At 40.5% G+C, this 26,004-nt stretch overlaps 1 protein-coding gene across 5 annotated transcripts in view; it reads left to right on the top strand.

Annotated features, from left to right (window-relative positions):
* The window catches only part of LTBP1 (latent transforming growth factor beta binding protein 1), a 418,216-nt gene that overhangs the window by 44,843 nt on the left and 347,369 nt on the right, over positions 1-26,004 (top strand). For all 5 annotated transcript variants that reach the window (XM_036872897.1, XM_036872896.1, XM_036872900.1 and 2 more), the window contains exon 3: positions 10,350-10,647. In XM_036872897.1, the coding sequence (XP_036728792.1) occupies positions 10,350-10,647 (298 nt within the window). The remainder of the gene's footprint in view (positions 1-10,349; positions 10,648-26,004) is intronic.

Here is a 26,004-nt window from a genome sequence, read left to right as displayed (position 1 = left end):
TTATCTACAGTACTTGGCACAGTGCTAGTATATAAGGGGGAGGGACTCAATGTTTGAATAATGAATGGAGAAATATTATGATGGTACTAAAACAGAGATTAAAGATTTATTATTTAGAAATATATGGTCTTCTTTCCAATGAACTATAAAGATATCATTTATAATCATACTTTATATGTGCATAATAGTTTAGTCTGTAAAACCCAAGATTTGTCAGAAACTTGTGTTTATTATACATACGTGCTAGCATTAGTGCACAAAATAAAATTACACTATTATTAGAGAAGGTACTTAATGAATGACTGACTGAATAGCAAAATAACCTTGTGTTTTTATTCACATTAAGAGTATTGACATTTAAAAATTCATAGTATCACTTTATAATTCTAATTTTGAAAGGCTGTAATGACATATTTTACTCAATCTGTATGCTGCTTTTGCATTTTCATTGGTATAAATAACACTGCTGTGGACAGCTGGACATATGTATGTGTATAGTTATTTCCTTTTTTAAACTATTTTCTTAGGGTAAGTTTCTAGAGATGAGGCTACTGAAATAGCCTGAAACATATTGTTAAACTGCTTTCTAAAAGGCTTGTATCATTTTACTACCACCTTTGTGACATGTTGTATTAATACTCTTACATGCCTTTTAAAAAATTAATTAGCCATAATAGTGTACCTCCTTGTTTTAGTTTGCATTTCCTTTGATGACTTACTTAATTTAGACATTATACCACAGGTTTATTTACTAATTGTATTTTCTTTTGTCTTAATTGTCTATTTCTGGCCTTTTTTCATTTTTTTCGATTTTGGTCTTAATTTGTTAAAGACAACTTTTATCAGTTCTTTCTATATAATAGCATTTTCTGAAAATTTCCTGGTTTTTCTCTTTTTTCTTTTGCTATTTTAAATTAAATATTTACATAGTCTAAAACTGTAGACCTGTAACTTTGTTTTCTTTTTCACTGACTTAAAAAAAAAACCAAAAAACTTAATAAAATGGCAGTAATAAGACCAGAAACAGAACCCAGAAAAACTGCTGGTAGTTTTTCATTATATGACTTATGACTTAATTACATTATACTCCGTGAGTGATTTCAGTTACCCATGGCGTGTGTTTGGCCTCAGCTGACCATCTATTTTAAATTAAATCACATGGTAACAAGCTACCCCTGCTGAGCTCAGGCTTCCAGAACTTCCACCTTCCAGAACACAGCTCCTGGGGAATCAGGCAGATGAGGGTTCAGTCCTTGACATAAAGGCAGTAAACTCCTCATAAAGCCATGAGATTCTGCACACAACTTTTGTGACTTGTGTCCCGTGTAATTTGTGCTGTGCTCAACCATCTGACTATCTGCTTGGTTAAATTGTCACTTGAGAGTAGATTAGAAAAGCAAACAGCGTAGAAAGGGTAGAGAGAGAGCCTGGCTTGGAGGGGAGAGAACAGTGAAAGCACACACAGATCTGAGGTTTTTCGTAAAGATGTTCATAACGATCAAAACCCGTGAGTTATTAAATGTGTTGGTGCATGGTTCACCTATCTAGAACATTCGGTTTCATGGAATTCTTCATTATTCCACAAGGCTGGATAGAAAAGGCACTGGGGTGTTATACTACTATTTTTTTGCTCCTTAGGGATTTTGGAGGAAGCGGACCCAGAAACATTTGCAACGAAAGTGCAGCATTTTATTTGGGTTTGGTACAAGGAGCATACAGAGTGAGAGGTAGATGAAACTGTGTGACCTCATGCTTTGTTTCTTGTGATCTGATATCACTTAGTGTTATTGAATGACTTCAAAGGGCAGCTGGGAATTACTGTGAAGACACACACAGCAAAGCAATTTCTCACCTGCTGTCTCTGATCACAGAAGACACAGTTAGACTCACATTTCTCCCTGGGACACATGCGGTCGACATGCTGCAACTTGTTTGGAGAGAAAGGCAAGGGGCAGAGTCACTCTGTTTGCCCTGTGTGGGCTGGGACGAGTTTTAAATATAATCAAGAGTTACTTTTTTGGAAATAAGAGCAATAGAGACTGAGCTTCAGGGCATGGGATAGTTCCTAAAAATACAGTCGCTGAACTTTTAAAGAACGTTAGGATCAGCTTGTTAAATTGGAGTAGGATTCAAATGTGGAAGAAATCTGAGAGTATTTTTTGGGGCAAAAATTGAGGATCTGTTTCACATGATGAGTGTGGTCCTAAGGCTGACTTGGCAGCCAGGATGGAGTAGTATTTTGTTGCCCATCCTGCTCACCCAGGTCTTGGTGTGGGCTTCCTGCAGGCCCACTTTGTGCAAACTGAATTCATTATTGTCATGTTGGCAATTTCTGCCACTTTGACCAACCTCATCCCCATGATCATCATGGATGTTCCCCATGATCATCCCTTCACCCTGTGATTAAGGATCAGGTTTTAACTATCTTCAATTCTCAATTGCCTTTTGTTGGTTTATTTTTAAAAAATTTATAAAATTGAAAGGTATACAGAAAAGTAAAAAGGCTACCATAGTCAGCACCTATGTATCTACTACCCACAGTGAATACAGGTCTAACCTGTTGTCATACTTTCTACCCATCTTTTTTTTTTTTAAAGAAAAAAATTCTCCAATAAAGTGACCCATTTCCTTCTCTAGAGTTGTTCTGCTTCCTTCCCTGAGGTGTCACTGTCATGAATTTAGTGTGACTCCAGTACATATTTTTATGCTTTTGTTGATTTCCTATGTATCCATAAGAACAGTGAGTATTGCTTTATGTATTTAAAAATTACATGGACAGTTATTATAATATCATATAAAGAACAGTATTATAAAGTAGCATCCTATAATTTACTTTCTTCAGTCAGTGTTATTTTCAAAAGATTCATCCATGTTGCTTGGTATATAGATCTAGATCATGGTTTTAACTGCTGTATACTGTTCCATTATATGAAATACCACAGTTTATCAATTCATCTATCAATGCCACTATTTTCCTACTATAATTGGTGGGCAATGAACATTCCTGTATATGTCTGCTTAAGCACATGACAGCCTAGAAGTGAAATTGCTGGGTATTAGAGTTTGACATGACAATAATGAATTCAGTTTGCACATTATAACCTTACTAAATATTACCATATTGCTTTTCACAGAGGTGAGTATCAAATATACCCTCATGAGCAGTATATAAGAGTTCCCATTTCCCTATATCTTTGCTAACACTTGGTGGTAACAGACTTATTGCCAGTGTCTTGGGTGTAGAATTGCATCTCAATGTTGTTTTGATTTGCAGTTCTCGGACAATTGGAGAGGTTGAATATCTTCTCACATTTATTTCACATTTCATCATCTGTGAATAGCCAATTCATGTCCTTTGTCCATTTTTTTCCTATTGATTTTTAGGAATTCTTGATACATCTGGTTACTAATCCTTTGTTAAATATATTGCAGGTTGTCTTCTCTATCATTTGTGTTTCAATGTTTTGTATGGTATCTTTTAAATTTTGTTTTAGTCAAGTTCATCAATTCTTTTGGATTTTTACTTACTGTTTCACATTTGAGAAATTCTTTCTTCCCCCAAACCATGAAGATATTCTGTCACATTTCCCCTTAAAAATTTTAAAGATCTGGTATGTATATTCTTAAGTGGGGTAGGGATCTAGTTTTGATTCTTTTAGATGGTTGGCTCTTTCTTTTCCAACCCCAGTTTTTTAGTCCATTGTTTTTCTGTAGATTTGTTATACCTTCTCCATCATGTTGCAAGTCTCCATTTATATTTGAGTCTGTTTCTAAGCTTTTTGTTAAATTTCATTGATCTGTTTTCTATTTCTGAACTGGTACCACATTCTTACCAGTTATGGTAGTTTGTAGAATCTTTTGTATTATCTACATAGACACATAGGTAAACTAAAGTAATGATGATACATTTGTTTCTCCCTTCCTACTTAGACCTTTTTTCTTGTTTTGCCAGGTTGGCTGGGACTTACAATATAACATCAACGGTAGAGGTTATTGTGGGCATTTAGACTTGTTTCCAGCTTTGATAGGAATGCTTCTACAGTTTCCTCATAATATTTGCTGTAGGTTTTGGTATACTCTTTGTTGTGTGGGATTTGCTGTAGTTACTGTTTACCAGAACAAGGAAATCCCTTTGTATTCCTAGTTAGCTAACAGTTTTTGTTTGTTATTATGAATAAGTGATGAATTTTATTGGAAAATTTTATGCATTCATCGAGACAAGTTCTCATTTAATTTTTTAACATGCGGAATTCCATGGACAGATTTGCTGACATTTAAAACCATCCTTATATTTCTGGAATTAATTCGGCTTGCTTTTCTGTTTTGGAAATACTGTCGTATTTGATTTACTAATATTTTATTTAGGAATTGTGCATCTATATTCTTAACTGTGATTTGTATCTGAGTTTTCTTCTGTGTACAGTTCTTGCCTGATTTTGATATTGAGGTTTTACTCTTAAAGGGAGTTTAATTCTGGGGTCTGTACTGAATGTCCTGACTCTGGCGGGTCAGGACTGGGAATTTGCAGCTCACAGGTCCTGGGTAGTTTGTTGCACCCTATGCCCTTGCAGCTCAGTATCAGGTGAAGAGTCCGGGGCCCTCTGCAGATCTCTGGGCTATCTCTGTGTGCAGGTCTCTCCTCTCTAGGACTCTGGCCTGCAGATTCCGGCCACTCAGCCTCCATCACGCCGTGCGTGGGCTCCCCCCCTGCGCGGTGATCTGCCGAGTGCTTCCTGCAGGTGGTTGGGGTGGTCCCAGGGCTCCCCTCTTGATGCCCTTCTCTTAGGATTCACAGTCCTCTCTTGCCAGTTGTCTGGTATCTAACAACAGTTGTCTTATATCTTTCATCCAGTTTCCTAGTTGTTTATGGAAAAAAAGGCTTGTTTGGTAACAGTTATTCCATCATGGCCACCTGTTTCCATCATGGAAATCCGTTTCTTTAACATGAAAAAAATCTTAAAAATGATTGTTCTGTGTTTGGAATGGGGGACGGGGTAGAGGGTTAATTCACTGTGCTTATCTCAGGGAGAAGTCATCTTACAGGATTATCTACTTAATGAATGGTGGGCTCCCCCCAACTTCTGGTTCCTTTTCACAAACTGAGTATCTCTCAGAAGCTTTTTTTTCTACTGCACCTGAAATGTCTTAGGCTAATTCCCTTAATGCGCATTTGTACTGGAGGTTTAGTACCTTGTAACAGCTCCTATCAGCCCATTGTGATGTTCTTTTCTGTGAATCCACAACCAGTTTGTTTCCGAGTGTCCCTACCCTTCAAAATTCTTTTAGAACACATTGGATCTGGGCTTCTGAAACTGTTTAACAGCATACTGCTAAATGCCACTGCAGACCATGTATATGAGCAGAGTACATTTAAATATTAATTTTGATTTAAAAACATCTTTGGAAGATTGGAGACTGTTTGAACAACTGGCAAACCAAATCCAGAGACGTAGTTGTTATTATGTAATGGATTAAGAGCCCACTTATTATCTTCCCTTTATAGATGTCCTTAAGTCCCAGCATTCTTGGAAAGAAATGGCTGTCCTTTGACATCAGTCAACCAAGGTGATGTTCAGGCTCCTGTCCTTGGGTACGAAAAGTTTTGCGTTAGCCAATTATAACTGACCTCACGGTTTATATTCTAGTTGGGAAATAAAAGAGCTTTGTTAAAAGACGATTAATGTATGTGACAGTACATGTGAAATGTGAAGTGAATGATGAAAATGGCGCAGGAGGTTCAGGTGATAAAAATGGCGCAGGAGATCGGGGTGGGCGTTTGGGAAGGACTTCACAGAGAAGGAGGAAGTTTCAGATGAGCAAGAGCTTGAGGGGCCGGCCCGTGTTTCAGGACAGGGCCCCGGATGTGCAGAGGCAAGAAGGGGTGAACTTCTGCAGGGATGGACCAGGGGCCACTGGGGGGTGGAAAGGGGGGGTTGGGGTCCAGATGTAGAGGGTCTTGAATGTATCTCAAGGGCAGGGAAAATGTGTTGAAAATTTTTAAACGGAGAGAAAAAAATTAAAAGAGCTGCACTTTGGGAAGGTTAGTCTGTCAGCAAGTCTGGTAGGATTTTGTTCCCTCACCTACTGGTTCTCAAGTTTGGCTGCATATTGCAATCACCTAGAGAGTTAAAAAACCCAAAAACAAAACTAAAACTGATGCATGAGCCCCTTCCCCCAGAGATTCTGATTCAATCAGCCTGGAGTTAGGTCTGGGTTTTGAGAGTTTTTAAAAGCTCCCCAGGTGATTCTAATGTGCTGCAAAGCCTGAGAACCACTGCCCAGACCACTGATAAGATCTTTTTTCTAATTAAAAAAAAATTTTTTTTTTAGTAATTAATTAATGTTTTTTTGGCTGTGTTGGGTCTTCGTTGCTGTGCACAGGCTTTCTCTAGTTGCGGCAAGCGGGTGCTACTCTTCCTTGCGGTGTGTGGGCTTCTCATTGCAGTGGCTTCTCTTGTTGTGGAGCACGGGCTCTAGGCACATGGGCTTCAGTAGTTGTGGCACATGGGCTCAGCAGTTGTGGCTCGTGGGCTTTAAGGCGCAGGCTCAGTAGTTGTGGCTCGCGGGCTGTAGAGCACAGGCTCAGTAGTTGTGGTACATGGGCTTTGTTGCTCCGCGGCATGTGGGATCTTCCCGGACCAGGGCTTGAACCCACGTCCCCTGCATTGGCAGGTGGATTCTTAACCACTGTGCCACTAGGGAAGTCCCACTGATAAGATCTTGATGTAGTGTTTACTCATTGTGTTCAACCACAGCTGGCCAGGCAAATGCAGAACCAACTGGTGGAAAACATTTTAAAGAACTTCTGTAAGAGTTAAAATATTCCACATAGTTCAGAACCTCAGTTAGAATAACAGTTTTCTCCAGAAACAGAGTCACAGAAAACAAACTAGTGGTTACCTAAGGGGAGAGGGAAAGGGGGAGGGACAAATTAGGGGTATGGGTTTAACAGATACAAACTAGTATGTATGAAATAGATAAGCAACAAGGGTATATTATATAGCACAGGGAATTATAGCCCTTATCTTATAATAACTTTTCATGGAGTATAATCTGTAAATGTACTAAATATCTATGCTGACACCCAAAACCAATGTAATACTGTAAGTCAACTATACTTCAATTAAAAAAAAGAATAACAGTTTTCTCATAAATACCTACAAATTTTTACATTGGCCATGAAGTAGATGGTGACAAATGTATAAACTTTTGGAAGGGACCCATAATTATCTTGAGAATTTGGTCACATGGAAAAAATTTTTAATATTTTGCATTAAAAACAGAAGGGCAACATAAGACAAACACATCTGTCACGGCAAGAATTCAGTAACATAAAAGCCATTGTAGTGTGAAAATACCAAACTTGCAGTGATAAAAATGTAAGTTCTCAAAAAACTCTGGTGGAAGGCTGCCAATTTCCAAATGCTTTGTCAGTGGTTCTCAAACTTGAGTGAGCATCAGACTCACCTGGAGGGCAGTCAGATTGCTGGGCTCCAGCTTGGGGTTTAGCAGGCCAGGGGCAGCCCAAGAAGGTGCATTTCTAAAGTGTTTCCCGGTGATGCTGCTGCCGGTCCAAGCACCACACTCTGAGAAGTGACACGTGGGGACCGCTATTGCACAAGGTCCAAATATCACACGAAAAAGGGCTTGATAAAATGTGGTTGCAGAGGGACTTCCCTGGTGGCGCAGTGGTTAAGAATCCACCTGCCAATGCAGGGGACACGGGTTCGAGCCCTGGTCCAGGAACATCCCACATGCCGCGGAGCAACTAAGCCCGTGCGCCACAACTACTGAGCCCACGAGCCACAATTACTGAGCCCGCGTGCCTAGAGCCCGTGCTCCGCAACCAGAGAAGCCACCGCAATGAGAAGCCCGCGCACCGCAACGAAGAGTAGCCCCCGCTCGCCGCAACTAGAGAAAGCCTGCGCGCAGCAGCGAAGACCCAAAGCAGCCAAAAATAAAAATAAATTAAAAAAAAAAAATGTGGTTGCAGAACGTGAGTTTTGCTTTTCGTGTCAGGGGAGGGGCTTGTCTTGGCAATTAGGGAATCTGTCCCTGCCCCCAGTTGAAGCCAGCCCCTCCTGTCTGCATGCTCCAGGAGGCTGCTGTTGGAGCCCAAGTGGAGAAGGTGGAAGAGGAAATTGTCTAATCATTCTCCTTATTGTCTTTTCAGACTTAGTGTGAAAGGGTGTTATTGTATATAGTCATACTGTTCTGTCATATGTTCTTTTCTGTGTGAGTTTAAAGTTCTTTTTTTCCTTAATTATTCTTTCCCCACTCCCCTCACCCTACCACATGCAAAATTTGAAGAGTTCAAAGAAAATCGCTACCCTGTTATACTTCTAACTCCTCAAGATAGGCCCTTGTTGCATATTCTCGGTGGTTTGGGGAAGATTTCGGTGCTTGGCTTCCATCTAGGTACCAGCTTTCGTAAGCCGCTCCGTGCAGCCTTCCTGGTAGATTTGTAGACATTTGCAGTACACCTTGGGAAGGAGGAGAAGTGGAAATCATTCTCAGATGTCAAACCGAAACATGTTTCTAATTGAAAGCATGAAGAGAATGTATACATGAAAGTGCCTGGGGTGGGGGGTGATCTCTGGCAGAGGCTCAGCTTTGAAAGCCCCATCCAGTCCTCGCTTGCGGCCACTTCTGTTTTCTCTGGGTGGAGCCCATTTCCATTCCTGTGACATTCCATAAATAACCGTGGCCGAGTAGGGACCTAATGATCATCACTCGGCCAGGAAAACGCTGATAAATTAGAATCGTGAACTTTAGAAGTGCATAGCTTTTGACTTTGAATTCTAGAAGCCTAATATGGAAAGAGCCCTCGGGGACCATTTTAGAACTAGCAGCTACTGCCCTCCCCCCTGCCCCTGGACTTGTACAGGTACAGAGGCCACGCTTAAGTAACTTACCCCAAGGTCACCTCAGGAGCTGGCTGCATTTTTCTTTCGTTTTATTTGTTTTCTCCCAAGAATCCTTCCAAATTTTTAGAAAATTTGTCAGCCTAGTATTCTGACACTCGACAGCCGTTTGTTATCATTATTTGCTGTAATTAATAGGAATTGTAGGGAGATAGGAAAAGTATCTTCTCTTGTTTATAGAAAATCAGTAGGTTTCAGGGCTTTTAGGTCTTGGTCATTTGGCTCCTCCATAACAGCCTCCTCTGGTTCATATTCCTCATCTATTTTGTGATTGTTTGTAGACTGAACCTTGTGCTGAATTTTATGGGAGATTTAGTATTGGGATCTGCCTCAGGACAAAGAGTTTAAGTCAAAGGTGGGCTGATAGCAAAAGGTTCATTTAAATAAGTTAATTTGGACAAATAAAGAAGGGACTGAAGGAATCATGTCCATAGGCCTATGATGTTTGTAAAATTTAAGTCAGTAACATCTAAACTCCCAGGGGACCTTGCCTATGATAAAATCCACTCACCCTACCCGTGACCCATAGCCCTGCTAACTTTAAAACTCTGCTCGGCTGCAAGTCTGGTGATTCAAAGTACATGCATCCTAGTTAATAGGAGATAAAGAGGTTGTTTCTTTTTGGTTGCCTTTTGTTATAAGATTAGGGATGTACTGGCTTAAAAAAAGAAAAAATCTATGCATATATATACGTATATATATGCATATATGTACGTATATATTTGCATATATATATATATATATATATATATATATATATATATATATAAAGGTTGACTCTCAACCTTTCTGCCCTTGGTTTTTCTCTCAAAAAAAAAGGTAGGTTGGACTAGATTTCTGAAACAGTCACTCCAAGCTCTGATAGCTTATGCAAGATGAAGGCTGTAACACTTCTGGGGGTTTGGGTTTGGAATTGGGCTTTTGTTTTTTGCCAAATGTTGTTTGGATACCTAAAATTTAAACTTAAGCCACAGAACACAACTTAAAAAGAAGGGCAGAGTACTTTCTTTTTTTCCCTGCATTTCTGATGCCTTTCTGAGTGGCAGCTATAGTAAAGCGGCTAAGAATGATGACTTTGGAGCCAGTTCACTTGAATTCAAATCCCAACTCTCCTATTTACTAATGAGTGTGTGACCTTTGGCAAATTATATAACCCCAGTGCCTCTTTCTTCATCAGTAAAATGAGCAAAATAAAATATCTACTTAAAACAGTTGCTGGGGTGTTAAATTTGTCGATATCTATTAGAATAATGCCTGGCACATAGGAAGCCATTAATAAATATTATCTATTATCATCGTCATCATCAACATCATCATCATTTTGTTTTATTGAGGGATAGCCTGATGCTACTGGTAAGTCTTTGGAAGAATTAGTAAAGTCTACAATGCTTTTCTTCAAAGTGTGTCTTCTATTTCTTTCTGCAGCAAGCTGTGTTCCTCCATGTCAGAATGGAGGGATGTGTCTCCGGCCTCAACTCTGTGTGTGTAAACCAGGGACCAAGGGCAAAGCCTGTGAGACAACAGCTGCCCAGGACACCTCGTCACCAGTCTTTGGAGGGCAGAGTCCCGTGGCTGCTTCCTCCTGGGTCCCTCCTGAGCAAGCAGCAAAGCACACTTCGTCTAAGAAGGCAGACACTCTACCAAGAGTCAGTCCTGTGGCCCAGATGACCTTGACCCTCAAGCCGAAGCCTTCAGTGGGACTCTCCCAGCAGATACATTCTCAGTGAGTGTTTTGAACTTGCCTCCAGCTCAGGAGCGTCTTAAGTTCTCTCTTGGATGCATTGCTTTAAATCACTCTTCTTTTCCTGCACAATTTGCAGAAATCACTTGGATAGCAATGTCCTTCTTTCCTTTTCTTAAGGTTTTACGTGTTATGTTTACACATCAAGTGTCTTAAAAATACTTGATATGTGTGTTTAGCCTCTGCAGGGAAGATTTACCATAAGCATTAAGCAAAGCAGTAGTGAGGATTAAGGGGATCAAGGTTGGAAGGGAATAATAAAGGTAGTTGTTTGGTTATGGTGGAGTTGTGAGTTAAACAATTCTCTTTTTTCGAGGTGGGGGGTGCTTTAAAGTTTTTGAAGTCATAATTTAAAAAGAGAAACAGTGAGTGTGATTTTTATAGGAACATGGAAAAGGTAGGAACTCATCTTTCCACAGAGAAGGTATTCAAGTGAAAGTGAGTCCTGGGAAAGAGAATTTCTCCACCTTGGTAGCAGGTTAAGTGTATCTTCTATTAAACACCATGTTTACCTCCCAGTTGCCATGCAGGTCCATTTTTGGTGAATGAGCTTGTGTTTTATTTATGGGAACATGGTTTTTTTTTCTTAGCGTTAGGAAGTAAGTGCTATTCTGAACAAAATGAGAACTCTGTAAGGACAGGGTCCTTACACAAATTGTTTCCTTTTAATTAGCTGCTCTACATGGATAACAAGATGCAGAATTACTGCAGCTATCACTTGTCATTTGTCTAGGAATGTAAAATACAGGAAGTTCTTAACTTAAAAATGACCCAGCCGTTCATCTGTAAGTCACTTGCTTGGAATTTTGAATGCTTTCCCCACCAACCCCCCGGGATAGCTTCCACCTGGTGATTAGTATCCCGTCAGCCCACAGAAGTTATTTAATCTGTTACTACAGATGAAATTATCCTAATTTATACTTCCCCTTTCAATAGGCCTCCTACTGTCCCTGATGAGTGGGGTTCTGATAACGTTTTCCTTTCTCTTGTTCCCTCCTCAGTCCTCTTCTTTCTTTTTTTCATTTTTTCCCTCTCATTTCTTCTTGCCTCATTCTTCAATTCTACCGTGATAAAGAGATTTGGGAGGCTGTGCTAGAATCTAAGCACTTTGCTGCCATTTCAACTGGAAAACACATCCTGCAGCCCTCAAGAAGAAGGAATTGTAGTTATAGCCAGTACTTAGTAACTGCTTACTGCATGCCACGTACTGTTTCACGTGCTTTGTATGATTATTCATTTATAACTCACAGTGATACCCCATCAGGTAGGTGCCATTACAAACCCCATTTTACAGATGGGGAAACTGAGGTGCAGAGTGCTTAAGTAATGTATTCAAGGTCCACAGTTAATAAGTGAGTAATAAGTGTTAGGATTTAAATAGAGGCAGGATAAGGAGAATACATATTAGGCTTTAAATGGAGGCAGCCAGGCTCCAGCATCCATGCCCTGAAGTGTAAAGGGTGGCAGACTTTCTCTGTAAAGGGCCAGATAGTAACTATTTGTAGCTTTGTGGGACATATGGTTTCTGTTGCAGCTTCTCAATTCTGCTGTCCTTAGCACAAAAGCAGCCATAGACAATGCGTAAGCGAATGAGTGTGGGTGCTCTAATAAAACTTTATTGATGGATGTTGAAATTTGAGTTTCATATAAATTTCATGGCACGCAAGATTATTCTTTTGAGTTTTTTTCTCAACCATTTAAAAATGTAAAAATCATTCTTAGCTTATGGGCCATACAGAAACAGCCTGTGTGGGCCCGGTTTGGCCCCTGAAGTGTAGTTTGCTGACCCCTTCTCTAAAGGATAGTAGTGTTTTTTTGTGTCAGAACATGTGTCTTTGAAATAATATAAAGCATTGATTATATCCTAGCTAGACATCTCTCTTCCCGCATTGTTCTGGATCTTAAAAACAAAGAACAATTCTGTGTTGAACTATGCCTTGGCAATCAAGAGTCAGATTACTGTGCATTGCAGTTATTTTTTTCTAGCATTATTACTTACATAAGCTGTGAAGTCATTTACAAGCGACATTATTTATCCTGAATATCACCATCCCCTGTTAGAATTTGACCCTCTATGATGTGCATATATGGATTGTTAGTGAGAACCATATGTCAGATGTCAGATAAAGGAGCAACTTTTTCCCCCTCCCCCTTTTTTCTTTTTTTGGTAGCAGCAGTGTAATTTAGACAAGAATGTTGTGAGTCAAAGAGGAGGCTAAGGTTTCAGCTCCAACTTGGCTTTGGGAAAATAAAAGTCATTAGATAATTTGCTTCAGAGACCTCATCTGCTGAATGAAGATGGTTTTTACGATCGCATTGTTATAGGCATGTGTTTATGGGCGTGCCTACTGCGTGCTTTTGGGTGAGGAGAAGAGATGGCCCAAGATGCTAACAATTCTGATGTTTTCCTAATAAACTTTTGTCAGTTGCCCTGTTATCTGGGCACTGCAGGGAGTATTAAGATGTACAAGATCCAATTCTGCTCTTAAGGAGATTTTGAAATGATAGATGAGCTGTCACTTGAGAGGGGTACAAAGGAAGGGGTACAGTTGGCCCACTGATGAATTTAGGTAATGACCCGATCACCTGAAATTTAAACTGTCGAGGAGGCACATATGATAGGACCATTTTGGCTTCTTTTGAGAAATGTAACAGTTCTTAAGTTACCTTTTTGTAATATTGCCTACTTTAGGGTGTTTCAAGGTTTGGTTTGGTTTTTGTCTAGTGAAGGAGGAAATTAATTAAGCCTTCTTAAAATGCTTGTAGACATAAAGGCACCTAAAATATCAAAATGTGTAGTTAGTGTTACATCCATTATGTGGCATATGAAATGCTGCAGTCTTGATCATTTATTCAGGTTTTTATTGAGCACATGCTATGTACCATGCATTGTTCTAGGGGCTCAGGATGTAGCACTGAACAACTAAACATAACGTCTGCCTTCCTGGAGCCTACAGTCTGGAAGGGGGGAGACGATTGATGAGTGGTGTAATTAAAACATATGTTAGATTGCGGTAAGTGCTGTGGAGAAAATAAAACTGCAGTAATGGACAGGGAGTGCAGGGTGGGTGTGGGTTGGGAAGGAGTGAGGGCCCTGATGGTTTTAAATAGGCTGTCAGGGAAGGTTCTGCTGAGAAGGTGACATTTAAGCAAAGGCCCGGAGGAGGTGAGGGTGTGAATCATGGAGAAGTGTGGGGCTAGGGCAGAGGCCCCAGTGGGAGCCTGCCTGGGCTGTTTGAGGAATAGCAACTTTAGTAAAACTGCAATGTTAAAACTACACATTTTAGGCAGGTGGGGGTTGGATGAATTGGTTTTACTTTGGCCAAATTGGTTTTAGACAGCTTGGCTTAGAACCAGATACAAAGTTCTCTAGAAAAATCAAAGGAGGGAGCAATTGTTTATAGATTTTGGAGCATTGGGGATGTGGAGGTCTAGGGACGGCTCTGGAGAGTGTCATCTGTGAGCTTGAAAAGATGGTTAAACTTGACCACAAAGAACTGGAGAAGAGCATTTCTAGGAAAAGCAATGATGTGACACCAGAAAGACTGCTTTATTAGTTATCTACTGATGTGTAATAGGTCCCCACAAACTTGGCAGCCTAAAACAATAAACATTTATTGTCTGACAGTCTCTGTGGGTCAGGAATCCAGGAGGTGCTTAGCTGGAAGCTCTGGCTCAGAGTCTCCCATGAGGTTGCAGTCAGCAGGGGTGGCTCGACTGGGGCCAGAGAACCTACTGCCAAGGTGACTCACTGCCATGGCTATTGGCAGGAGGCTTCACTTCCTTTCCGCACAGACCTCTCCGCAGAGCTGCCTGAGCACCCTCACAGCATGGCTGCTGGCTTCTCCCTGAGCAAGTGATCCTCAAGCCACAGGGCCTTCTCAGTCTTGAAAATGACACACCTTTACCTCTGCCTTATTCTACTCATTGGAAGCGAGTCACTAAGTTGAGTCCACTCTCAGAGGGACTGTAGTTAATAAGCTGCATTGTTTGAAGAGAGAAATATCAAAGAATTTGTGAACATATTTGAAAATGACCACATTTAGACATTTTGAATGGAACTTGATATAAATGAAGACTAGTGGTAATGAAAGTTTTTAAAGGTTGGTTAAAAACCAAGTTAAAGACTAAGATTTCAACAAAACAATTCCAAAAAGACCCAACAAAACAAAATAGAAAAAGTAACGAAGGGGGAACCTATAGCTTAAAAGAGGTTTAAACCACAATGTTCATTACAGTTCTATTTACAATAGCCAGGACATGGAAGCAACCTAAGTGTCCATCAGCAGATGAATGGATAAAGAAGATGTGGCACATATATACAATGGAATATTACTCAGCCATAAAAAGAAACGAAATTGAGTTATTTGTAGTGAGGTGGATGGACCTAGAGTCTGTCATACAGAGTGAAGTAAGTCAGAAAGAGAAAAACAAATACCGTACGTTAACACATATATATATGGAATCTAAAAAAAAAAAAAAAAAAGGTCATGAAGAACCTAGGGGCAGGACAGGAATAAAGACGCAGACCTACTAGAGAATGGACCTGAGGACGCAGGGAGGGGGAAGGGTAAACTGGGACGAAGTGAGAGAGTGGCATGGACATATATACACTACCAAACGTAAAATAGATAGCTAGTGGGAAGCAGCCACATAGCACAGGGAGATCAGCTCGGTGCTTTGTGACCACCTAGAGGGGTGGGAGGGAGGGAGACGCAAGAGGGAAGAGATATGCGGATATATGTATATGTATAGCTGATTCACTTTGTTATAAAGCGAAACTAACACACCATTGTAAAGCAATTATACTCCAATAAAGGTGTTAAAAACAAAAAAGAGGTTTAAGAAACATATTAACCAATCACAATATTTAAATTATGTTTCTCCTGATGCACACACACTGTAAATAAAAGAAAAAAGATAATGATGATAGGACAACCATGAAAATGCTGACATTGATTTGGAAATTTGATGATATAGAAGAATGATTGTTGATTTTGGGGGCTGTGCTGATGACCTTGTAGTTATGTAAGGAAGGGGAATACTATTAAAGTATTTACAGATGACATTGTATGATGTCTGAGCTTTGATTGCAGTTATCCAGTGGGTTGAGGTGTAGCGGTAGCAAGATTGGGCATGAGGGGATAATTATTGAAGCTGGATGATAGGCACACAATTCTTACACAATTCTCTCTACCTTTATGTATTTTTGAAATTTTCTGTAATGAAGAGTAACGAAGAAGAGAAAGTGTCAAGGAGGAAGGCTACTACGATTTTTCTTCTGCCTGGGAGATTAATCTGGCTGCAGTGTCTAAAACGGATTAGGACTAGTGGTAATGGGAGGGTGGCTCTGTAACGGGGGTGGTGGTGCTGGTAACCTAGATGAAGGACATGAGCTCGGGAGGTGTTGTTAATGAAAGACCTTGACGCCTACTCAAATGTGGGAGGCAAAGAAAAAGAGAATCAGGTACTATCCAGGCGTGGGACTGTGGGCGAAAGGGAGGGCGTGGAGGTTTTTCTATCCTGCTGTCTTCCAACATTTCTTGGTAATAGCATGGATCTCCACGGTCTTTGATGGTGGTTGATACTTGGTGAATGCATGATTTCTGACAGAGCTTTATAGATGAATAGCCAAGATCATCCTCTGTACCCCAGCGGGGACTAAAAGCAAGTGGGTATCAGTGGTACATGCCTGGCCACTTGGTCAGGTACTGGTTTGGAAAGACCTTGGTCAGGGCCTTCTGGCAGTAGTCATTGCTGTAGTTGGTACTTCCATTCATGCTTTCCGTGGAAGTTTATTATTGTGGCGTTCCTTTTTCCAGTTTTCCGGGCCACATCATGGATCCTCCATGAGCTAAAGAAAAGACCAAATGATGCCTTCATCTTCCTGTATACAAATTTTGGCAGTCACTTTTCTCATTCTTTGAACTTTTATGTCCCTTGATAATACTGCATTCCTTAGAAAGTCCATATTAACACTTCAGGTGACTTTCATAATTGCATCCTGTAGATGTTGTTCACGTATAGCTGTCCACGTATTCAGCGAAGAATTGCCGCTGTCAGGTCACAGGTGCACCCCCAAGTGTCTGTCTTTAGTCCTATATGTAAAAAGGTGTTAATGCTTATATGTTGTGGCCAGGAGCTCCACAGAGGAGCAAAAATCAGAACTGTTCAGTTTTCCAGAGCTTTTTCATCACCTGTCAGTATCATTTTTCACATGTATGTTGAAGTTTCCCACAAGAATTTGTTTTCAATCCTCAGTGCTGCTCAGTGAGGCTGTTTCAACTTGTGTGAAATGTCTCTCTTTATCCTTGTTAATCATGATGGGTGTTACAGGCGCTGACCATGGACCCATGAGGCAGAGGTCGTAAGGGACATTCTTCAGCTGCTGATGTCTTCTGCTTGTTTAGAGAATGCAGGTGCAAATGACCACTGCTTTGCCAAATGGGGAGCGGTTATCTGTACTGTGTAAGGAGGAGGCACTTTTGCAGGACACAATGTGCCCAGTCACCGCTCTTTGAGCTTGAGAAGGAAGTCTGGTTTCACTCAGGATGTGGATGTCAAGTCTATCTCGAGAGCTCACATGTATCCAGTCTTTTTTCTTCCCTGGTGATGGCTATTTTCATCATTTTATGTTTCAAAGGATGGCGGTTAGTTTCTCTGGAAAAAATAGTTTTTTCCTGTCTCACACCAGTGGAGGGGGCCTGAACTTACCTAATGTCATTGATGTCTTTTCTGTCATCGTCTTCTCAGGGATGGGGTAAAGAGAAAAGAAGCAAGTTAGAAAATGGTCTCTTTTAAAAGACAGGCATAATTCAAATATGTTCTCTGTTGATCAAATGAGCTTATACTACACCAGAGTTTTTCTAACTATAGGGGAGGGCCCTTTAAAATCCACATTGAGATAATGGGTTCTACTTTCAAAGGTCTCGAGAAATGAATACTTCCCATTTACCGCGGGTTGGTTGATAGGAAGCAGCAGCGAGTGATGCCTGTGCCAGGGAGAAGAGGGTGCTACACTGTCTTTATCTCTTTCCAGTTCTTAGCTTCCTGTCTCTGTGGTTGTTTGAACCTTAAAAAAACTGTATGCTATGATATGTACAAGGATGGGAGACTTCGTGGAATGTTCCTTGAAGTATTCTGCTCTCCGGATTAACAACAAAAACAACAACAAATATAAGCTCATTCGCTTTATTTGGACTCTCACACTACTCCTAAAGGAAAAAAAAGCTCATTATAAAACTACACCAACAGGTGCAATTTTAGGGAGACGTTTCAAGCCTTTTGTGCACTAATAGCTGAGGTTGCGACCTTGTCTGAATTTATTAAAGTAGCCAAGGAAATGGTCAGTACTTGAATAGACGGTTTCCCCAAATGATCTCTCAGACTGTGGGGGGCCCTTGCTTAGTGTTGACCCCCCCACTCTGCTGGCTCTCCCCCATGTTTTTCTTCTGTGCTTCCTATACTTAACCATTGTCATCATGCTTACTGCACAATCATCTGTTTTATCTACATAGGTACACAGAGGGGCTACAATAAACGTTTAATACATTTTTGTTGAGTTTTTCCTGGAGAAAAAAATATGAATGTCTAAGTCCCTGTCCAAGGATTGTTTCCTGAATACTGATAGTGCAGGAGTGACCTTATTCTCTTGGAATAATACCATTCGCCTTCGTAAAGCCCTGTACATTTGCACAATACTCTGCCTTCCTTGTTGTATTTGCCCAACAAGTCCATAAGATGAAGGTTTTGAGCCTTACTTTATGATGTGGGGTAAAAAAAAAGGCAAAGTGGTAGAAAGTTGAAGAAAAGGAACTCAATCTGGGGATTTTAGCGTTCATGACACTTTATGGATGCGACGGGAACTAAAAATGTGAACCGATGACTGATTTTATTGTTTTATGTGCATGTTTTTTAAACTTTTGTTTTTAGAAATAGCCTTTAATTCAATATTTTATTAGTCTAACTTTCTAAAAGCCAATTTATTTATTTATTTATTTTTTGGCCTCGCCGCACGGCATGTGGGATTTTAGTCCCCGACCAGGGATTGAACCTGCACCCGCTGCATTGGAAGCACAGAGTTTTAACCACTGGACCACCAGGGAAGTCCCCTAAACTTTTTTTAAAAGTAGGAGTTAAATTGAAATTACATACAGAAGAGTAGAGAAATCAGCAGTGCACACGCCTGGTGATTATCCCACACACATGGAACTACCATCCATGTCAAAGAGTAGAACGTTGCCAGCACCACAAAACACCCTTTTTCCTAGATTTGCCCTTTTTCTTCTCCCTAAAGGGAGCCACTATCTTGACTTCTAACACCAGAGATCAGTTCTGTCTGTTTTGAACTATATAGAAATGAATCATACAGCATGTATATTTTCACTCACCATTATGTCTGAGATTCATCTGCGTAATTATGTGTGGCTGCAGTTCACATTTACATTCCAGAGATGATTCCATCATATGAGTATACTGCGACTTATCATTTGTTCTGCTCTTGATGGATGTTTGGAATTTTTCCAGTTTTTGGCTCTTATGAAGAATGCCGTGTGCATAGGTATATGTGCAAATTCCAGAAAAAGACCTTTGTGAATCTAAGTCACCAGAAAAACAAGCCCAGCTAGTTATAACAATGTCAGGGTTTGAGAAGGACTTCACAATCTGTTGTGTGAAGTTTGATCATGTTGGTATCTGTTGGCTCTTTGAGAAAAACAGGCACATGAGGGAAGGGATGGGGTGACAGAGTGTGTGAGGAACTGGAAGCGAGGAGCTTTTTCCTCCTGAGCAGGACTTGGCAGGAAGAGCGGACTGTGGAGTTGGGGTGGAGAGGCAGGGGAAGAGTCGGGGAGGTCACTTTGTACCCCATGCTGTCTGCACCCTACTGGGTCCCACAAGGAAGTCTTGGCCAAGAGTGGTTTTGAGATACAACCAGTATCTGACTGGGTTCAAGTTCTGGACAAAGGTATATAAGGAATTATGTGGAAACTCGAAGTTTGTGATTGAAAAGGGCAAATGCTGGGATAGTTTGCTCTCCAATTTAATTGCTAGAAATCAAGAGGGTGTTTGGTGCAGTATAATAATAATAATTGTTAATATTTACTGAGTGTTTATTCTGCGCTAGGCACTGTTTTAATTACTTCTTGAGTATTATCTCATTTAACGCTCTCAAAAGAATGTGAGATAGACATTTATCATTATTATTATTATCATCCCCATTTCATATGATGAAGCAATTCAGGTGCAGAGGGTTAAATAATTTGCCCAAATGCACTCAGCTAATAAGTGTAGGGTCAAGATTCAAATTTAGGCAGCCTGTGAAGTTAACCTCTGTATACTGCCTCTTACTTTGATGGCGTTCTCATTAGTTTCCTATCACTGCTGTAACAAATGACCACAAATTTAGTGATTTCAAACAGTGCAAATTTGTTCTCATAATTCTGGGGTCCGAAGTCTGAAATGGGTCTCACTGGGCTAAAATGATGATGTTGGCAGGGCTGCCTTCCTTCTGAAGGCTCAAGGGGAGAGCCTGTTTCCTTGCCCTTTCCAGCTTCTAGAGGTTGCCTGCATTCTGTGTCTTGTGGCCCCTTCTCCATTGTCAAAGCTGATAATCTCGGGCTGAGTCCATCTCACTGCCAGTCTCTGGTTCTTTCTTCTGCGTCCCTCTTCTACTTTTAAGGACACTTGTAATGACATTGGACCCACTTGAGTAGTCCAAGATAATTTCCCCATCGAAAGGTAAGCTGATTAGCAGCCTTAATTCCATCTGCAACTTTAATTTCCTTTTGCCACGTAACCTAGCATAGTCAGAGGTTCTGGGGAGTAGGATGTGGACCTCTTTGGGGGGGCTGTTATTCTGGCTACCACAGACTTTTATCAGGGACCCGGTCTTGTCCTGGCAGTCTTCTCTGCTACTCATGAGTGAGCTATAATCAGAAGGGATAGTATTTTTTTAAAAATTAATTAATTTATTTATATTTATTTTTGGCTGTGTTGGGTCTTCGTTTCTGTGCGAGGGCTTTCTCCAGTTGCGGCGAGCGGGAGCCACTCTTCATCGCGGTGCGTGGGCCTCTCACCGTCGTGGCCTCTCCCGTTGCGGAGCACAGGCTCCAGACGCGCAGGCTCAGTAGTTGTGGCGCACGGGCTTAGTCGCTCCGCGGCATGTGGGATCTTCCCGGACCAGGGCTCGAACCCGTGTCCCCTGCATTGGCAGGTAGATTCTTAACCACTGCACCACCAGGGAAGCCCAGAAGGGATAGTATTGATAAATAGTCATCACAGTCCTCTTCAGTGAAGAGCAGAGACAGCCCTTATGACTCTTACAATTGTTAGGTTTAAACACTTCACGTAGATTTAAGGCTAAAAATGGCCCCCAGTGTTCTCTGAAATCTTGGGACCAGCACACTCAGGCACTTGTGGTGGATGGAAGGGGGGAAACCAAGAGATCAAGAGCCCAGACACGGCCAGGCACCAGGAGGGGCTGGCTCTCCTCATGCCTTTCGCCTCGTGGAACTAGGGGTTGAAAAGTCAACACCACTTTTGACATATAGTGGCCCCACCCACTAGACAAAGTGGCCTGTGGACTCTGATTGCAGCTCTCTTGGGAGGTGGGGCAGTGAGGAAGGGGTGGGCAGACGTGGGGAGGAGTGGGGAGAGGGCTAGGAATATCCCTCCCTTCAACAGTTAGACTGGGGCCCTTGAGTCCGATAAAGTATTTCCCATGTGATTATTCTTCTATGATGAAATAAATCTGTGCACTGAAAGTTGAATTAATTAGTCGTCAGAGCACTTGCTGCAAAGGGACCATAGAACTGGGATTGAAACACACACGAAGCCACTGATAAGCAGTTGGAACAGAACACAGTTTGGCTGACACATGGAACCCATGAGCTTTAGCCTGGGCTGCACGGTCGATGCCAAGCATGAGAATGATTTTTAGGGCCTGACTATGGGTGTTATGCAGATTAAAGTAAAGATTCCTCTTTACATTTGGATATGTTTGGCATTCTATAGATACTGCCTGTGAATCCTTCCAAGGTGCCTCTGGGTTTGCACTAAATCCTCTTTCCTTGTTTTCCTTGGCTTAGGTGTTTGTTTATGTTTGAAAAAAGTGAAGACTAAATTATAAGACTAAATTTTTATAGCAGTTCTCTGCCCTGGAGTTGCCTGGGATTAGGATAAAGAACCTATAAGACCTGAGTCCTGTGTGAGGGAGGTGACAAGTACACCTCACATAATACAAAATATGCACAAATAGGAAATAAAAATTTGAGTTAAATAACTTGTGTGGTAAATATGCCTACAGTTAGTATATTTTCACTGAGGTTTTCAAGGTTGAGTATAGTTTTTACCTATTTATCTGTTAATCATACTAGAGATGACCTAGCAGAAATAGCTGATCCTAGGGTCCAGAGACAAGAACTTGTAAGTGGAAAGAAAGTCTACTTAAACACTGTGGAGAAGAGAAAGCCTCAATTTGCTAATCCAGGAAAAAATATCTGTCATTTTTCAGGACTGCATTGTTTGAACAAGATGTTTATGCATTTATGCAAGATAGCAGGAGGAACCAGCAAGACTGCGTGAAATTAAATTGGATTGGAGATTGTTCCTGTACCCATTAGAGTTTGGGGGGCTTTTCCATGAGTGGAGCAGAAAGGGTCTGACTGTCCCCTGTATGCCAGGTGCTGGGGACTTTATGAAGTTTAGTTCAAACTAGAGGGATCTTTTCAAAATGTGAGTCTTGTTCTGCTCTGCATAAGTGCCTCACTGGCTTCTCAGTGCTCTGAGGATAAGGATGAGTTCTCCACTCCTAGGGGATGGGATTCCATGGTCTCCCCTTGCCCAGCCTGTCACCATGTCACAGGCAGCTCCTTGAGTCTGCCCAGCTCCTTCCTGACACATTTTCTCTGTCTGCAGCTACATGTGCCATACATGTTCGTCTTCCCTGTTAACACCTGCTTGTTCCACTGATGTCCGTTTCCTAGGGAAAGCATTCCCTGCTACCCCCCTTACTCCCTGAAAGATGCTTTCCTAACACCATGTCTCCTCACCTCCTCCCTTCATAGCATTCATTTCAATTTCTGTGATCTGCTGTACCAAGCACAGTGCTTACTTGGTGAACGGAAAAATGTAGGTGATGTTATGACTGCTCTGAATCGGAAAGTCTGATCACACAGGAATGCGGATATTAACCCATCTTCTAAGCTGCCTCAGTTTCCCCAAAGTAATCAGAAGAGACAAGTTCAATAAATCACTGATCAGAGTAGGCACAAGTTCACTCAGTCATCCCACTCACTATTACAGGACAGTAGTTCAGCCCTGCATCCATCCCATTCTTCTGTGGTACCTCTAGGTGATGATGGGACCTGCTTTCTGTATATCTCTGAATGTTATAGGAACTTGAATTGATTAGATGCCACTTAGTTCTCTGGATATTATCTTCTTGACGTTGCAGTGCCAAATCTTCTTGCTTCTTACACTTCCTAGAACGCCTGTAATAGACACAAGGCACATTAACAAGCAAGAAAGTGATAGCAGAGCCCAGGCAGCCCGTCTCTTGGGAAAATTACTGAAACTGACACTATAAATCCAGTTTATGAGCTCGAATTTCCTAGTACTCATGAGTATTTAATTAAATATTAGTTGATTTGAACCTTGACGCAAGATTGGCTCAAGTCTCATAGAAAGCAAACAAGGCCATTCAGGCAGACTTCAATTATTTTTCACTTAGAGTTCATATGATTCCAGAGTGATGTGATTCATGGAGTTATAGCTCTTACCAAAAAACATAAGAAATATTTTATCAATATCTTTGAATAGAATTAATCTTGTGTACTTGTCTCTTTTGAAAGTTATTTGAGCATAGCAGAAAATAGAACAAGAATGTATTCGGTACAGATTTTTTTTTTTCATCATCCAAAATTTTCAACCAGCACAGACCATAAAGTTTTTTTTTTTTTTTTTTAAACTTGCTTAATATATCATAGAATGTATTTTTTGAAAGCATGGTCCCGGAAATTGGGCTGACAAGTTTTTTTTTTTTGTTCGGTTGTTTGTTTGTTTGTTTGTTTTTAATTTATTTATTTATGGCTGTGTTGGGTCTTCGTTTCTGTGCGAGGGCTTTCTCTAGTTGTGGCAAGCGAGGGCCACTCTTCATCACGGTGCGCGGGCCTCTCACTATCGCGGCCTCTCTTGTTGCGGAGCACAGGCTCCAGACGCGCAGGCTCAGTAATTGTGGCTCACGGGCCCAGTTGCTCCGCGGCATGTGGGATCTTCCCAGACCAGGGCTCGAACCCGTGTCCCCTGCATTGGCAGGCAGACTCTCAACCACTGCGCCACCAGGGAAGCCCGACCATGACGTTTTACCGCTTAAAGGGGCAAATACCTTACCCAGAGTCACACGGGAAGGTAGCAGCAGAGCTGTGACTTGAACCTGACCTCTTAGTCCATGTTCTTAGTCCTTGCTATCTTTTATATGCCATGGTCTGATTCTTTTTACCATAATAATAAAAAAAAATTTGCACAGTAATTTTGAAGCCCAAAATATAAATTAAAAGGGTGGAGGAGTGAAAAATTTTAGTCATTGCATGAATTCTCAAGTAAACCACTCTTGTTTGACAAAAAGTTGTTTATTTTCAAAACAATCAAGATTCATTTAGTCAAAATGTATTGTTTCATGAAAAAAATGTGACAGTTCATTATAGTAAGTTACCAATGTAGAAGCTGTCCTAAATCTTTAAAAATTAGCTAGTACCTCTGCCACAGATAACAGAAATTATTTTTTAAAATTCTCATTTTAGGGCTTTATTGACATGGATATCACTTTTATTGCTTTAAAGCGCCGCCGTTTTTTTTTTTTGCCTGATGTTGGTGTTTTGGCAAGTCCTGGTATTTGGAGATTTGATGGACAGAATCTAAAGTGAGACATCATTCTTTCTTAATTTGTTCAAAGCCTCTTTATGCAGCAGCTAATCCTTCCTAATTATATTTCTAGGAAGGATGTTCTTAACTCAAACAGGAAGATGACATGGACATTTTGAGGAGATTAGGATGTGCTTTACTTTGAGAAAAGAAATTTGAAAGGAAGCACTCTCTTTTCCATTTCTCATTCCCTGGGCATAAATAACCCTTTTCCTCCTTGACCCTTTGTGGAACTCTTTCTTCTCTCTCTGTTTCTCTTCCATTCCTGTGGCTCCTCCTGGTTTAAGTAAGCTATTTGAAGGAATAAAAAAAAGAAATTCTTAAGAAACTCATTTCCATGTATGAGGCAAGCATTTCACAACTTAATTGGCTTAATGTCTTGAAAGGGGATCTGGGAATCTAAATAGTAGGAAAATGTAGTGTGCGTATATTAGAAATATTTTACTCAAGGTTGAAACACTTTGCAATCTCCTTGATTAATTTCTTTGCTGCAATATTGTTTTGTATTAATTTAATGTAGTGATTTTTATGTGGAAGTAAATATGTTAGTCAGTGACATGTTTATTAGATTGCTTCAGATCCTTAATATTTTGAACAGAGTAAATGTGGTCACTGTCAAATAAGACTTTGATAAATTATAGTCTGTAAAGTCTTAGAGGTTTTGAATATTCCTATGAAGTATGATATTATCACATGCTCACGGAATAATTTCAATTTGTTCTTCTTAGTTTTTTTTAATTGAGGTAGAACATTTTCCACATTTATTAGCCCTTTGTATTTTTATGTGGATAATCTATTTACATTCTTTGCCTCATTTAAATTACATGTAATTTATATTACATGTTGTTATAATTATTTATTTTTTAATTTGTAAGAGCTCTTTTCATATTAAAGATCCCTTTGTTAAACATTTCAAGAACTCTCAAAGGGGGAAGAAGCCCTTGTATGCAAAGAATGTTATTAGTATTTATTGAATCTTTTTATATCCCCATTTGGAAGAAACTTCTTAAATTGGACTTCTGAAAAATCCCACTTGCACATGAGGACAAGAATGCAATCTATGACTCATTGGGTAATTTATTTCGTAATTCTTCTGTCCTATAAGGGGCTTGTTGATTGACACAGGCAGACATCTTTAGGTTCTCCTGAACTGTCTACAACTTTCCAAGCCTAAATAGTTCTCAGGCATTTTGAACTGGTTGCCTTAACCCAGGCTCACCTTAATGAAGTTAGAAGCTCTGTTCTCCTCACCTCCACAATCCAAAATTTTAATTTACTATAGTTGATTCATTCAGCCTGTAGACAAATGTTTATTGAGTGCCAACCATGTGCCAGGTAATGTTCTAGGCACTCCAGTTGGAGGGATCAGGCTAAAATGCCTGATAAATAGTTAATAATATAGGATAATACCCAGCTGAC

Source organism: Balaenoptera musculus, chromosome 13, assembly GCF_009873245.2.
Source record: "Balaenoptera musculus isolate JJ_BM4_2016_0621 chromosome 13, mBalMus1.pri.v3, whole genome shotgun sequence".
Taxonomy (NCBI): Eukaryota; Metazoa; Chordata; class Mammalia; order Artiodactyla; family Balaenopteridae; genus Balaenoptera; species Balaenoptera musculus.
This window is presented reverse-complemented; position numbering and strand designations above follow the sequence as displayed.